This window comes from Helicoverpa armigera, chromosome 26, assembly GCF_030705265.1.
Source record: "Helicoverpa armigera isolate CAAS_96S chromosome 26, ASM3070526v1, whole genome shotgun sequence".
NCBI classification, from domain to species: Eukaryota; Metazoa; Arthropoda; class Insecta; order Lepidoptera; family Noctuidae; genus Helicoverpa; species Helicoverpa armigera.
This window is the reverse complement of record NC_087145.1, coordinates 1,736,219-1,753,223: the sequence shown is the minus strand read 5'-3', so window position 1 is coordinate 1,753,223 and position 17,005 is coordinate 1,736,219. Positions and strand designations below refer to the sequence as shown.

Below are 17,005 nucleotides of genomic sequence, written 5' to 3'. Positions count from 1 at the left end.
GATAAATTACCTATATTATTATTTACTATTAATTTATGGCTTAAATTGCGGTTAAATACGGTCATGACGAGTTCCTCCATGTTTCGTAGGGCATGTTAAACTAGTGGGTCCCGGTTGTCGTTTGAACTTCCTTGGCAGTCGTTACGGGTAGTCAAAAGCTAGAAAGACTGACAGTCAGTCTTTTTAAAGGAAGGGTTAGGTTGTCCAGAACAGCAGGTTGAGGAGGTCAGATGGACAGTCGCTCCATGATGATCTTTATAGTTATACATATTACATTTGTTTCATAAGATAATATTGTTGACGCCTCGTGCCATCTAGAGGAACTTCGCTCAAACCACTAGTACTGTTGTCTCACGTATTTCCAACTAGTCCATATGTTTATACCTACACTCATTCGGTCGTTGTAACCAGAGGAAACCGTCCGTAGTTCCGTCTGGAGGTATGTTCGTTAGGGTGTCCCAAGACATAAGGGGGATTTTTTTTTCTCGAATTCAAATACGCATACCCTCTAATTTTTTTCGGTTTGACCTCATTAACTCCTATAATAAATATTATCTCGATCAGACAGTGGTAACCCGTGCCGACTTAATGCCAAAGTGTTCACATGAAAATTTGTACTGACTTACTATGGAGAAATTTAGATCTTAATTATTTTAACTAAAAATAAACCTCGAATGCATCCAAATAATGTTTTATCTTCTCATATACATTGAAAAATAATATCATTGTTAAAATTTTCATTTTAAAGTAGTTTTTTTTTACAGTCAGGATAAATTTTCCGATGTTCTAGGACGGTACCTAACAATAATTGTTTTTGTTTCTCATCTACTGTGATTAATCAATAAAAGTCTTGCATGAACTTCACCGATCTTTCGGCCACATCGTTCACTAACTCTCAGTGCTGAAACTTTGGTTTATTGGCATTATTTGACTAGAAGGTAGGACACATTCATGTAGAAAACTGTCATTAATTTTAAGGCGATGGATCAAAGAACTCGCTTTTTCTGAAATGAAGTTAGAGGTGATTTTGTCATACAACGTACCGTAAAGATCTTCTTTTGAAAAAAAAAAATAACCAAAGACAAAATAACCCCTGAAAAACGATACATCCAATCGTTTTCCAAGAGTTATTTCCTCTTCGCTCCTCTGAGGCGCGTGCTTTCTGTAACTCGCGCTAACTATTAGGCAGGCTGCTCTCCTGGCTGTCATTTAACATCTTGGACAGTCGTTTCGGGTAGTCAGAAGCCAATAAGTCTGACACTAGTCTTATCAAAGGGGTATTGGGTAGCTGGGTAACTGGGTTGAGAAGTCAGATAGGCAATCGCTCCTTGTAAAACTCTAGTACTCAGCTGAATCCGGCAAGACTGGAAGCCGACCCCAACATAGTTGGGAAAAGGCTCGGGACATGATGATTTATTCTTATTAATCAAAATCAAACAAATTACATATTTAAGTTGCTGAAAAAGTCGTGATGGCGTTGCTTCAAAACGTCTTTGTGTCTTTTGTCCCTCCAAACTTGATACAAGGTGACGAGTTTCGTCACACAATTAGGCAAAGATTGAAATACGCGCCTTTTCCCAGTAGATAATGCATTCGCGAATAGTAAGGTTTACATTTTCATTCGCAATTAAATTAATTTCCCGAATATCACTACATAGGTAGTATACAACAAAGTCGCTTTTTCTGTCCCCGTGTCCCGTTGTAAGCTTACCTAATTCTTCAAAACTACGCAACCGATTTTCATTTCGGTTTTCTCTAATAGATAGAGTGGTTAAAGAGGAAGGTTTACATGTATAATAACAAACATTAAATAGTGGAGAAATACGGTTATTCCGTGCGAAGCCGGAGCGGGTCGCTAGTTGTACAATGAAACTGCCAGAACTTGTCCATTAGACGGAAGTTTTGAGCCCGTCATTTGATGCTTTAGGTCCCCTAATTAAAAATATACCCTTTTTATAACTGCGTAAGTCTAGTGACATGCTGGCTGTTTGAAAAAAATTATTCGATCTCTAAATAACAAGAAATCACAAGCACATCGACGAGTTAGATCGCGTTAGTCTTAGAGAGCAAGTATGACATACATTCAAATGTAAGTCGGCACGGGTTACCGTGGTCCTACCATCATAAAATTTTATTTATAATAGTTTTGGACCAAAAGGAAAAAAATAGGAGGGTATGCGTTAAAAAAAAATGATTTTGATTTTTTTGGGACACCCTAATGTTCGTCATTCACATCTCATTTTGAAGAAGAAATTTCAAAGTTTTACTCTAAGCTGGTCCTGCTGCTCAACCAATATAATATAGTTACCCATGAGCAGATGTAGCAGTGACATCAGCACTGGCAGTGAGCAGCGCCCGCGCGGCCGCGTGGTGGCCGTGGTGCGCGGCGGCGTGTAGCGGTATATAGTTACCCATGAGCAGCTGTAGCAGTGACATCAGCACTGGCAGTGAGCAGCGCCCGCGCGGCCGCGTGGTGGCCGTGGTGCGCGGCGGCGTGTAGCGGTATATAGTTACCCATGAGCAGCTGTAGCAGTGACATCAGCACTGGCAGTGAGCAGCGCGCGCGGCCGCGTGGTGGCCGTGGTGCGCGGCGGCGTGTAGCGGTATATAGTTACCCATGAGCAGCTGTAGCAGTGACATCAGCACTGGCAGTGAGCAGCGCCCGCGCGGCCGCGTGGTGGCCGTGGTGCGCGGCGGCGTGTAGCGGTATATAGTTACCCATGAGCAGCTGTAGCAGTGACATCAGCACCGGCAGTGAGCAGCGCCGCGCGGCCGCGTGGTGGCCGTGGTGCGCGGCGGCGCGTAGCGGTATATAGTTACCCATGAGCAGTAGCAGTGACATCAGCACTGGCAGTGAGCAGCGCCCGCGCGGGCGTGGTGGCCGTGGTGCGCGGCGGCGTGTAGCGGTATATAGTTACCCAGCAGCTGTAGCAGTGACATCAGCACTGGCAGTGAGCAGCGCCCGCGCGGCCGCGTGGTGGCCGTGGTGCGCGGCGGCGTGTAGCGGTATATAGTTACCCATGAGCAGCTGTAGCAGTGACATCAGCACTGGCAGTGAGCAGCGCCGCGCGGCCGCGTGGTGGCCGTGGTGCGCGGCGGCGTGTAGCGGTATATAGTTACCCATGAGCAGCTGTAGCAGTGACATCAGCACTGGCAGTGAGCAGCGCCCGCGCGCCGCGTGGTGGCCGTGGTGCGCGCGGCGTGTAGCGGTATATAGTTACCCATGAGCAGCTGTAGCAGTGACATCAGCACTGGCAGTGAGCAGCGCCCGCGCGGCCGCGTGGTGGCCGTGGTGCGCGGCGGCGTGTAGCGGTATATAGTTACCATGAGCAGCTGTAGCAGTGACATCAGCACTGGCAGTGAGCAGCGCCCGCGCGGCCGCGTGGTGGCCGTGGTGCGCGGCGGCGTGTAGCGGTATATAGTTACCCATGAGCAGCTGTAGCAGTGACATCAGCACTGGCAGTGAGCAGCGCCCGCGCGGCCGCGTGGTGGCCGTGGTGCGCGGCGGCGTAGCGGTATATAGTTACCATGAGCAGCTGTAGCAGTGACATCAGCACTGGCAGTGAGCGCCCGCGCGGCCGCGTGGTGGCCGTGGTGCGCGGCGGCGTAGCGGTATATAGTTACCCATGAGCAGCTGTAGCAGTGACATCAGCACTGGCAGTGAGCAGCCCGCGCGGCCGCGTGGTGGCCGTGGTGCGCGGCGGCGTGTAGCGGTATATAGTTACCCATGAGCAGCTGTAGCAGTGACATCAGCACTGGCAGTGAGCAGCGCCCGCGCGGCCGCGTGGTGGCCGTGGTGCGCGGCGGCGTGTAGCGGTATATAGTTACCCATGAGCAGCTGTAGCAGTGACATCAGCACTGGCAGTGAGCAGCGCCGCGCGGCCGCGTGGTGGCCGTGGTGCGCGGCGGCGTAGCGGTATATAGTTACCATGAGCAGCTGTAGCAGTGACATCAGCACTGGCAGTGAGCAGCCCGCGCGCGGCCGCGTGGTGGTGCGCGGCGGCGTAGCGGTATATAGTTACCATGAGCAGCTGTAGCAGTGACATCAGCACTGGCAGTGAGCAGCGCCCGCGCGGCCGCGTGGTGGCCGTGGTGCGCGGCGGCGTGTAGCGGTATATAGTTACCCATGAGCAGCTGTAGCAGTGACATCAGCACTGGCAGTGAGCAGCGCCCGCGCGGCCGCGTGGTGGCCGTGGTGCGCGGCGGCGTATGTAGGTATATAGTGAGCAGTGTAGCAGTGTCAGCAGGCAGCAGCGCGTGCGCGGCCGCGTGGTGGCCGTGGTGCGCGGCGGCGTGTAGCGGTATATAGTTACCCATGAGCAGCTGTAGCAGTGACATCAGCACTGGCAGTGAGCACCGCGCGGCCGCGTGGTGGCCGTGGTGCGCGGCGGCGTAGCGGTATATAGTTACCCATGAGCAGCTGTAGCAGTGACATCAGCACTGGCGGTGAGCAGCGCCCGCGCGCCGCGTGGTGGCCGTGGTGCGCGGCGGCGTGTAGCGGTATATAGTTACCCATGAGCAGCTGTAGCAGTGACATCAGCACTGGCAGTGAGCAGCGCCCGCGCGGCCGCGTGGTGGCCGTGGTGCGCGGCGGCGTGTAGCGGTATATAGTTACCCATGAGCAGCTGTAGCAGTGACATCAGCACTGGCAGTGAGCAGCGCCCGCGCGCCGCGTGGTGGCCGTGGTGCGCGGCGGCGTGTAGCGGTATATAGTTACCCATGAGCAGCTGTAGCAGTGACATCAGCACTGGCAGTGAGCAGCGCCCGCGCGGCCGCGTGGTGGCCGTGGTGCGCGGCGGCGTGTAGCGGTATATAGTTACCCATGAGCAGCTGTAGCAGTGACATCAGCACTGGCAGTGAGCAGCGCCGCGCGGCCGCGTGGTGGCCGTGGTGCGCGGCGGCGTGTAGCGGTATATAGTTACCCATGAGCAGCTGTAGCAGTGACATCAGCACTGGCAGTGAGCAGCGCCCGCGCGGCCGCGTGGCCGTGGTGCGCGGCGGCGTGTAGCGGTATATAGTTACCCATGAGCAGCTGTAGCAGTGACATCAGCACTGGCAGTGAGCAGCGCCGCGCGGCCGCGTGGTGGCCGTGGTGCGCGGCGGCGTGTAGCGGTATATAGTTACCCATGAGCAGCTGTAGCAGTGACATCAGCACTGGCAGTGAGCAGCGCCCGCGCGGCCGCGTGGTGGCCGTGGTGCGCGGCGGCGTGTAGCGGTATATAGTTACCCATGAGCAGCTGTAGCAGTGACATCAGCACTGGCAGTGAGCAGCGCCCGCGCGGCCGCGTGGTGGCCGTGGTGCGCGGCGGCGTGTAGCGGTATATAGTACCCATGAGCAGATGTAGCAGTGACATCAGCACTGGCGGTGAGCAGCGCCGCGCGGCCGCGTGGTGGCCGTGGTGCGCGGCGGCGTGTAGCGGTATATAGTTACCCATGAGCAGCTGTAGCAGTGACATCAGCACTGGCAGTGAGCAGCGCCCGCGCGGCCGCGTGGTGGCCGTGGTGCGCGGCGGCGTGTAGCGGTATATAGTTACCCATGAGCAGCTGTAGCAGTGACATCAGCACTGGCAGTGAGCAGCGCCCGCGCGGCCGCGTGGTGGCCGTGGTGCGCGGCGGCGTGTAGCGGTATATAGTTACCCATGAGCAGCTGTAGCAGTGACATCAGCACTGGCAGTGAGCAGCGCCCGCGCGGCCGCGTGGTGGCCGTGGTGCGCGGCGGCGTGTAGCGGTATATAGTTACCCATGAGCAGCTGTAGCAGTGACATCAGCACTGGCAGTGAGCAGCGCCCGCGCGGCCGCGTGGTGGCCGTGGTGCGCGGCGGCGTGTAGCGGCGTGTAGCCGTCGCGTGTACGTGCGTTCACTTGTCCGCCGGCAGCCATGAGGGCTTTTAGTACGCCTGTGCGGCCTTCTGAGGCGGCGAGGTGGACTGGGGTTAGACCTGTGTGGGAATTAGCGGGTTAAAATATATTCTGAAGTCATACTGGGTAATTAAAACCCCTTAAGGACTTAATGTAGACAAAATTTTTGCGCAGGAGTAATGTAGAGTAAGCAGGAGACACGATCAAAGATCCATTGCAAGACCGGCATTATCATGGTCTCCAAAGAAAGTTGGTGATTGATTCACCAACTTTCAGGCTCCGGGCTGCTTTGTAAAAGTTTCTAATCAGGTCGGGTTGCAACCGGAAATCGGCTCCAGACCTACCAGATTGAAGCAGTTTCCGATAAAAAAGTGATGTCATTAATTAAAACTTTTTGCAAAAAATAAGACCGACTTCAATATACTCAAAATCGGTTCAGACAAAGATGAGACAATCGCTACCAATCACAACACATATAGGTCAAACTGAGAACCGCTCATTTTGAAGTCTGTTAATAAAACAAATACCATTATTAGCAGGTACGTTGACATCAGCCCCCCTCTCGATGAGCATCTCGACACAATCCTCGTGGCCTTCTTGAGCCGCCATGTGTAGTGGGGTGAACCCGGCCTTAGATTTGACGCTGGGGTCTGCATCTGTATGAAATGTTAGGGTGAGAAATGCAACCCAACGAATTGGGGTTAAGACTTTAGATGATTTAAATGAGGTACCTACTTACAGACTACAAAAAAAGTACGTAAAAAAATGTAATGGCTTAATTTTTATTTTTATTTTTTAACTGTTGAAAAGGGACTTTCAAATAAAACTTTGACTACAGCATGGACGTAAGAACAATGGTTACTTTATTAGCCAGTATTTAAAAATACACAAAATAAAGTATTTAAATATACAAAATTTGGTTTTTATTTATGTTATGTCAGAATATAAATCGTAATGTTACATTTTAAGGACGGCAACATTTTGTCACGTTACGACAGTCACTTTGTGTTACCATTACTTTTATTTTGTAAAAAAATAAACACATTTTTATTTTTCACGTAAGGACTTTTATTTGCAAAAAATCTTAACATATTATTTAACTAATAAATAAATAAAACTTACCATGTTCAAGCAATGCAAACGCGATATCAGGATGATTGTGCCGGCACGCGATGTGCAGCGCTGAGTGTCCGTTCTTCGCCAAGGAGTGTGGTGATGCTCCTATAAGATATATTCTAGCTTTACTACTTGTACTAGCTACTACTTAAACACATAATACATATACACTTATAGCTTATTTATTGTACGTAGGTTCATACATGGGGTTATACATAGAAAATAGCCTAGGTGGTAAGTAAATGGTGATGAATGATTGGTGTCTTTAATTGACTAAGGGCTGATTATAATAGTCGGAAAAAAAGTAAAACATATCTGTACATTATCATACTAGTAAAGATTCGAAATGAAGCCGTGAAATATTTTGTTATTACTATAATCTTTCCGTGAATATTTGGTACATATAAATGTATTACCATTCTGAGTGAATTGTATAGATAGTTCAACTCAGATTTGCGCGCGGCCCTATGTGTGCGTCGGCTTGTAAATATACAACTTTCATTTGTGTGACAGTGACGTCATCCGAGCATGACGTGTTCTTATCGCTTTTTGTTATGGGTACAGTCGTTTACAAAAATACTAGTTAGGTATTCACGGAGAAATTATTAAGGAGTCAAGTAAAAAAAAATGAAACAACATTCAAAGCTTTTTATTATTAAATGTAGTTTTTCATTATTTTCTCATACGTCTTTTCAAATTGACATTTACAGTGTCTAAGAATTAAATACTCCTTACATATTTTCTAGCTCGGGGTACGCGGACAATAAATAAAAGTGGGGACTAAGAATGTAAAAAGAGGTATAATCTAGTATAATAATGTAAACAAAATGTGTGGGGAATTTTAAAAAATTTTATTGCTTCGCACAATGTCGACCAAAATAAGACGGAAGTAATGACACTCATAAATGAACGTTTAAGTCAAATTGATGAAGGGATGTGGGGTAATACCTACTTGTTGACATGTACAAAAGAAAAAAGAAGAATAATTGACATGGAGTCAGAATGAGGGTTTTTGAAATTTTTTCTGCCACCGGGTGGCGCCACGTATGCGTCTGGTCCAAACAGCTGTCAAATAGTATGGAATTGTAGGTGCCGAACTTATTGTTTATTGAAATTCTGTTATATTGGAAGTGTTATTGATTTTATTATGGACTACGGTCAGAATAAGGTTTCCGAACTAAAAATTGAGCTAAGAGAGAAGGTGCAAAAGTCACTGGTACTAAGGAAAAGCTTGTTGAAAAATTTGTTAACACAATATGATTTAGTTTTTTTTATTTACTCAACCGCAATAGTAAAACAATAATGCAGTGCTTTAATTATAAAATAAAAAAAAAACACTAAAATCGTTCACTATTCATAGTAAAGATAAGCACTTTGACAGTTATTGGACCTGACGACTCGGTGCTGCCACCTCGTGGATTGCCATTTTAGAAAACCCTCATTTATAATTTCACCTTGGAGAGTAGCGAATCCGAAAATTCATCATTTGATTTTTCAAGTAGCGATTTATAATCATTATAAATAAATAAACAAAATTACGTAATAACTGTTTTTCTTTAAACACCCGTATATAACCCCTAAATAACTGTATTGTACCCGACTGTACCTCTTGTCACGCACACAAAGTCACGGAATATGTACAAAGGTTACCCACACATAAGGCCGCGCGCACGACTGAGTTGAACTTACTATACAACTGGTTTATTTCACCGGGTTGGTATTTCAATGGAAATCTACGTATAAAATGCCATTCAAAATGTATGCCATTTGGTAAACAGTTACAAACTCATAATTTATAATTTAACACCTAAGAAACACATTGTGGAATGCAATAAATGATTGAGTATTAAAAAACAAGATAATTTTGCAAATCGCTTAGTTAGCTTTGAATTAGCAATTTCATTAATTAAATGTCTACGAAACAACTCACAACTTTCCACCATGATCTTTTCAGAGCCGAATTTTAAACACATCTACAACATACTTTCTTTTGCAAGTAAAAATTAGCTTTAAAGGAGTAGTCTTGCTACTCCGGAGTCGCCGTACTATTGATGCTACTTCTTACCTTTGTCCAACAACAGCAGCGCTATATCCGGATGACCGTAGTAAGTGGCCATGTGTAACGGAGTGATATGCGAGCGTCCCGGCGCGTCGGGAGCGGCGCCGCGGGACAGGAGTAGCCTGGCAACTCCGAAGTCACCTACAAGTTCTAGAAGAATTGGTGCCACTTCTTACCTTTGTCCAACAATAACAGCGCTATATCCGGATGTCCGTAGTAAGTAGCCATGTGTAGCGGAGTGATATGCGATCGTCCCGGCGCGTCGGGAGCGGCGCCGCGGGACAGGAGTAGTCTTGCGACTCCGGTGTCGCCGTACTTAGCGGCGAGGTGCAGAGGAGTGAAACCTTTACGGGTCTCCGCTTCTATGGGGGCGGAATGTTCGAGGAGGATTGATGCTACTTCTTCTTTGCCTGTGGAGTTAAAAGTAAGATTTTTATAAATATGGGTAAGGCTCAATTTTCGCATGAGAAACTCGAACGAGTCGCGCCGCGGGGAGTCCCGCGGCGCCGCGGGCGACTCGTTCGAGTTTCTCATGCGAAAATATACATTATAGTAATGGGAATAAAGTAAAAATTCAAATGACACTCAAACCGCGCTTCGCTTCGCTGCCCTTCGCCGCGCTTTTGGTGTGAATTGAGCCTAAGTAGTAGTGTCATAGGGCTCGTTTGGGATTTTATAATGAAAAGAGTTGACTGTATATATCAATACATTTAGCAGATACATGAAAATACGCGACGCTGACAAATGTGTTTTAAATAGCTGTTTTAATGATTGCTTTTGGGAATATTGTGGAAAATGCAATTATTTCAATTTCCTATACAAGTATATAGTTCCTATAGAAGTATTTTACGACATTTTGTTTCACAACGAAAATGTATTTTACCAATTTAAATTTTCGTAAAAAAGTCGTCTTTGGAATATTTTTCTTTGTAGGATCATTTCTTACCTTCGCTGTTATATAACATGTCATATGTACTAATATATTTTACCAATTATAACGTACCCTCTTTAGCGGCAATATGTAGCGGCGTATACCGGTCCTTGGTAGTGGCGGTAACATCGGCGCCGTGCTGCACTAACAACGCGGCTATGTCTGCGTGTGTCAGCGAACACGACACAAGAACATTGCCCTAACATCCTAATATACTACACATTTGTTCTGACTTTAATACACTTGTCTCTGTACGTACCCTCTTTAGCGGCAATATGTAGCGGCGTATACCGGTCCTTGGTAGTGGCGGTAACATCGGCGCCGTGCTGCACTAACAACGCGGCTATGTCTGCGTGTGTCAGCGAACACGACACAAGAACATTGCCCTAACATCCTAATATACTACACATTTGTTCTGACTTGAATACACTTGTCTCTGTACGTACCCTCTTTAGCGGCAATATGTAGCGGCGTATACCGGTCCTTGGTAGTGGCGGTAACATCGGCGCCGTGCTGCACTAACAACGCGGCTATGTCTGCGTGTGTCAGCGAACACGACACAAGAACATTGCCCTAACATCCTAATATACTACACATTTGTTCTGACTTTAATACACTTGTCTCTGTACGTACCCTCTTTAGCGGCAATATGTAGCGGCGTATACCGGTCCTTGGTAGTGGCGGTAACATCGGCGCCGTGCTGCACTAACAACGCGGCTATGTCTGCGTGTGTCAGCGAACACGACACAAGAACATTGCCCTAACATCCTAATATACTACACATTTGTTCTGACTTTAATACACTTGTCTCTGTACGTACCCTCTTTAGCGGCAATATGTAGCGGCGTATACCGGTCCTTGGTAGTGGCGGTAACATCGGCGCCGTGCTGCACTAACAACGCGGCTATGTCTGCGTGTGTCAGCGAACACGACACAAGAACATTGCCCTAACATCCTAATATACTACACATTTGTTCTGACTTTAATACACTTGTCTCTGTACGTACCCTCTTTAGCGGCAATATGTAGCGGCGTATACCGGTCCTTGGTAGTGGCGGTAACATCGGCGCCGTGCTGCACTAACAACGCGGCTATGTCTGCGTGTGTCAGCGAACACGACACAAGAACATTGCCCTAACATCCTAATATACTACACATTTGTTCTGACTTTAATACACTTGTCTCTGTACGTACCCTCTTTAGCGGCAATATGTAGCGGCGTATACCGGTCCTTGGTAGTGGCGGTAACATCGGCGCCGTGCTGCACTAACAACGCGGCTATGTCTGCGTGTGTCAGCGAACACGACACAAGAACATTGCCCTAACATCCTAATATACTACACATTTGTTCTGACTTTAATACACTTGTCTCTGTACGTACCCTCTTTAGCGGCAATATGTAGCGGCGTATACCGGTCCTTGGTAGTGGCGGTAACATCGGCGCCGTGCTGCACTAACAACGCGGCTATGTCTGCGTGTGTCAGCGAACACGACACAAGAACATTGCCCTAACATCCTAATATACTACACATTTGTTCTGACTTTAATACACTTGTCTCTGTACGTACCCTCTTTAGCGGCAATATGTAGCGGCGTATACCGGTCCTTGGTAGTGGCGGTAACATCGGCGCCGTGCTGCACTAACAACGCGGCTATGTCTGCGTGTGTCAGCGAACACGACACAAGAACATTGCCCTAACATCCTAATATACTACACATTTGTTCTGACTTTAATACACTTGTCTCTGTACGTACCCTCTTTAGCGGCAATATGTAGCGGCGTATACCGGTCCTTGGTAGTGGCGGTAACATCGGCGCCGTGCTGCACTAACAACGCGGCTATGTCTGCGTGTGTCAGCGAACACGACACAAGAACATTGCCCTAACATCCTAATATACTACACATTTGTTCTGACTTTAATACACTTGTCTCTGTACGTACCCTCTTTAGCGGCAATATGTAGCGGCGTATACCGGTCCTTGGTAGTGGCGGTAACATCGGCGCCGTGCTGCACTAACAACGCGGCTATGTCTGCGTGTGTCAGCGAACACGACACAAGAACATTGCCCTAACATCCTAATATACTACACATTTGTTCTGACTTTAATACACTTGTCTCTGTACGTACCCTCTTTAGCGGCAATATGTAGCGGCGTATACCGGTCCTTGGTAGTGGCGGTAACATCGGCGCCGTGCTGCACTAACAACGCGGCTATGTCTGCGTGTCCTAGCCTGGCTGCTACGTGGAGAGGAGTCTGTTCCTCACGAGCTCGGGCGTCCACCTGCGGGAAGAGTTATTTGCTGAAGGGTTTTGCTAAGAGAACTGTTTGGTGAAAGCACCACTTAGTGAATTACTTTGCTGGCCGGTGATAGCCTTGGTGACTTTAAAATCTAAAAAAAAAGTTAATTTTGTCCTTTTATACATATTTAATTGAAATAAGGGCCACATAAGGTGCTTATGACTAATTTACCTAAAGACAACCTCAAGCTTTGGCGATTGAGCGAGATTGATATCTGATTCTCAATCGAACGTCCCATGAGAACAGTATGCACGCACGGTCAGCACTTTTTTTTTTTAAGAATAAGAAATTTTATTTGCTAGATACATTTCGTAAGTGTTTCCGAGTATCATTCACTTTTCGTAACACTTGCAACACTTCACTGTAAGGTATAAATTGGTGAGTACTATAGGCACATAGGAACTCATAGGAGACTCATAGGAAGACGTCCTTATGTAACAAGTGGTAAATAATTTTGGTTGTGGAAAAGTATTTAGTGTAGCGGCGTCACATACCTTAGCACCATTCCTCAACAGCACCCTCACTAGATCAGTCTGATGTGCTCTCGCAGCCAAATGCAGTGGAGTCTCCCCCCTCGCCGTGGCTGCGTCAGCCGCTGCGCCCGCGCCGACTAACACTAGAGCGATGTTCATGCACCCCATGAACGAAGCCACGTGGAGTGGAGTTAGTCCTGATTCTGTTGTTGCTGATTTACCTGGGGAACGAAAAAGAAAAATCATGTTTTTATACTAAAGACAAAGTTAGCACAATAAAATAATGTTATACTTTTAGTAAGACTCCAAAGCCCACAATCCTATGGAAATACATTCTAAATTTGAAAAGTTATAAATAGTGTAACTACAGCCTAGTCAGCTCGTTAGTGACACTCCAGAAGACAGTCTTATCTATCAGTGATCACCGTCCCGCGCTGCCTTCGTCTCGCTCCCCGCATGTACATGCGGAATGTCACTAACGAGCTTGCAAGACTGTAATACGACTTTCTTTTGTTTAGATTGCATTCATTTATGGCGCGGTGGGTCCGTCGATGTATGACCAGTTCTTTTGTGTTTCAGAAGACACAATAATTTGGTGCGTGCCGGCTATTCGCTCCGTGTCTTGTCATAACGAATTCTTACGTGTTTCGAAAGGCACGATAAATTAGTGGATCCCAGTAACTTAAACATCTTTGGCAGTCATTTCGAGGAATGAGAAAAGCAGTCTTACCGAGGGTAATCGGCTTGCCCGGAAAACTAAGTGGAGGAGGTTAGATAAGCAGTCGTTCCATGTAAAACACTAGTAATCAGCTGCATCCGGTTAGACTGGATATTTAGGGAAAGACTAGGCAAGTGATGAAACATATACTCACTGGCGCCATATTTGAGCAGTAACTCGACGACTTTGAGCCTGTTCTTCTTGCAGGCGATGTGTAGCGGCGTGAAGCCGTTCAGAGCGCGGGCGTTCGCGTCTGCGTTCCTGTCTAGTAGGAGCTTTGCGACCTGGAAATAATGGTGAAATGAGTGAAAAAAAAACTTAAAGTAATAAAAATTGTTTCTTTACTTTGTAGCTCAGCTTATAAAAAAATTACCATATTTTATATTTATGAACGGTGATTCTTATTCCTACCTATTTTTATTCAATCATTTTCATTTCTGTTTAGACTCGTCAAGATTGTATTATCTTATAAATTATCCAAATACACCAAGCTAAATTCAACCGTAACACTTTACACATAAAGCTGACAATAACATGTCCGTAAGTAAATAACAAATATCTACAAAAATCACTACATATAGCAAGCTAAATTGAACCTTACCACCAAACACATAAAGCTTTATGTCTTCTTGTACGCATCTTAACATGTCCCAAAATTAAAGTCACAAATGCCAAAACATACTTAATACTTACCAAAGACATAAGACTCACAAAGAAAGCCTGCAACTGTTGACAGAGCATGCTAAATTCACACTTGTCACCTAACAAATAAAGCTTTATGTCTCTTGTATGCATCTGCACCTTGACCGTAAGGCCGCTGCCTCGAATTTTGCGGGCAGCGGGGCGGCAGCGGCGCGGGCGGCGGCGCGGGAGCGGCAGGATCTTACGCGTATAATCAAATGGACCGGCCCTCGAATACAGCGGCGCGGGGAGCGGGCAACGAGCGGTGAGCTCCAGTCAAACGGTGACCGCCCGCGCCGCCGCCGCTGCCGCCCCGCTGCCCGCAAAATTCGAGGCAGCGGCCTTAATCAATGACTCACTGGCATTTCAGTAAATAAAACAAAAGCTACAAATACCACCAGAACCGCCAAGCTAAATTCAACCTTACCACCTAACACATAAGACTCACATAGAAAACCTACAACTGTTGACAGAGCAATCTAAATTCAAACTTATCACTTGTCTTTGTACTTAAAAGCTACAAAGACCACCAGACACGCCAAGCAAAATTCAACCTTACCACCTACAACATAAGGCGCACTTTAACATATCCATAGCTTACAATTATTGCCAAGCAAAATTCAACCTTATCACCCAAGACATAAGACTCACCTTAACATGTCCGCAGTGCGCGGCCACGTGCAACGCAGTCAGGTAGTCGACGGTGACGTCATCGATGGGAGCGCCTTCAGCCAGCAGCACTTTTAACATAAGCTACAAATATCCACCCACACCCAGACTAAATTGAACCTTAAACCCTAAGCTCACTGCTACAACTATTTGCAGAGCAAACTAAATTCAATCCTACGACCTTGGATATAAGACTCACTTTGACATTTCTGTAAATAAAACAAAAGCTACGAAGACCAACGGAATCGCCACGCTAAATTCAACCGTACCTCCTAAGACATAAGACTCACAAAGAAGGCCTACAACTGTTGACAGAGCAATCTAAATTCAAACTTACCTCCTAAGACATAAGACTCACAAAGAAAGCCTACAACTGTAGGCAAAGCAATCTAAATTCAAACTGATTACCTATGACATAACACTCACACAGAATAAAGCCTAAACTGTTTACACATCAAGCTAAATTCAACCCTATCACCTAAGACACAAGGCTCATTTTACCATGTCATACATAAAAAATACAACTTTTTGTAGAGCAATCTAAATTCGACCTTATCACCTAACACATAAGGCTCACCTTAACATGTCCGCAGTGCGCGGCCACGTGTAACGCGGTGAGATAGTCGACGGTGACGTCATCGATGGGAGCGCCTTCAGCCAGCAGCACTTTTATCGTAAGGTACAAATATCTCCACACACCGAACTTAAATTCAACCTTACCACCCAGTACATAAGGTTTACATAGAACAAAATCTTCCCACCTAAGACGCAAAGCTCTCCCTAAGAAGACCGTAAATAAAATATAACCTACAAAAATGTCACAAATACTAAACTAATTTCGACTCTACCACCTAAGACATAAGACTCACAAAGGAAGCCTACAACTGTTGACAGAGCAATCTAAATTCAAACTTATCACTTGTCTTTGTATGCACCTTAAAATATCCCCAAATAAAAGCTGTAAATACCACCAGAACCACCAATCTAAATTCAACTTTAAACCTAAGACATAAGACTCACTTTGACTTGTCCACAAAAAAAGAACGCACTAATATCACCAAATATGCCAAGCTAAATTCAACCTTATAACCTAAGACATAAGACTCACCTTAACATGTCCGCAGTGCGCGGCCACGTGCAACGCAGTCAGGTAGTCGACGATGGGAGCGCCTTCAGCCAGCAGCACTATTAACATAAGCTAGAAATATCGACCCACACACCAAGCCAAATTCGACTCTAACACCTAAGACATAAGACACACAAAAAAGCAATCTAAATTCAAACTTGTCACTTGTCTTTGTACATAAAAGCTAGAAAGACCATCAGAACCGCCAAGCTAAATTCAACCGTACCACTTACGACATAAGATACACTTTCACATGTCCATAGCTTACAATTATTGCCAAGCAAAATTCAACCTTACCACCTAAGACATAAGGCTCACCTTAACATGTCCGCAGTGCGCGGCCACGTGCAACGCGGTGAGATAGTCCACAGTGATCGTCATCGATGGGAGCGCCTTCAGCCAGCAGCACTTTTAACATAAGCTACAAATATCGCCACACACCCGTAACTAAATTCGACTCTACCACCTAAGACATAAGACTCACAAAGGAAGCCTACAAATGTTGACAGAGCAATCTAAATTCAAACTTGTCACTTGTCTTTGTACTTAAAAGCTACAAAGACCACCAGCCAAATTCAACCTTACCACTTAAGACATAAGACTCACTTTAGTAACTTACAATCAATGCCAAGCTAAATTAAACCCTATCTTCTAAGACATAAGGCTCACCTTAACATGTCCGCAATGCGCGGCCACGTGTAACGCGGTGAGATAGTCGACGGTGACGTCATCGATGGGAGCGCCTTCAGCCAGCAGCACTTTTAACATAAGCTACAAAAATCGCCACAAACACCAAGCCAAATTCGACTCTAACACCTAAGACATAAGACTCACAAAGGAAGCCTACAACTGATGACAGAGCAATCCAAATTCAAACTGATCACCTATGACATAAAACTCGCACAGAAGTAAGCCTAAACTGTTTACACGCCAAGCTAAATTCAACCCTATCTCCTAAGACACAAGGCTCATTTTACCATGTCTATACATAAAAGTTACAACTGTTGACTGACCAAACAAAATTCAACCTTACCACCTAAGACATAAGGCTCACCTTAACATGCCCGCAGTG

At 46.2% G+C, this 17,005-nt stretch overlaps 1 protein-coding gene across 1 annotated transcript in view; it reads right to left on the bottom strand.

The window, feature by feature from the left end:
- LOC110382982 (ankyrin-3) overlaps window positions 1-17,005 on the bottom strand; it is a 140,902-nt gene that overhangs the window by 64,876 nt on the left and 59,021 nt on the right. Inside the window, exons 9-15 of the mRNA XM_064041688.1 lie at window positions 13,612-13,741; window positions 12,761-12,960; window positions 12,095-12,248; window positions 9,211-9,444; window positions 6,982-7,080; window positions 6,387-6,515; window positions 5,741-5,939 (exon numbers count right to left, since the gene is read on the bottom strand). Of these exons, the coding sequence (XP_063897758.1) occupies window positions 5,741-5,939; window positions 6,387-6,515; window positions 6,982-7,080; window positions 9,211-9,444; window positions 12,095-12,248; window positions 12,761-12,960; window positions 13,612-13,741 (1,145 nt within the window). The remainder of the gene's footprint in view (window positions 1-5,740; window positions 5,940-6,386; window positions 6,516-6,981; window positions 7,081-9,210; window positions 9,445-12,094; window positions 12,249-12,760; window positions 12,961-13,611; window positions 13,742-17,005) is intronic.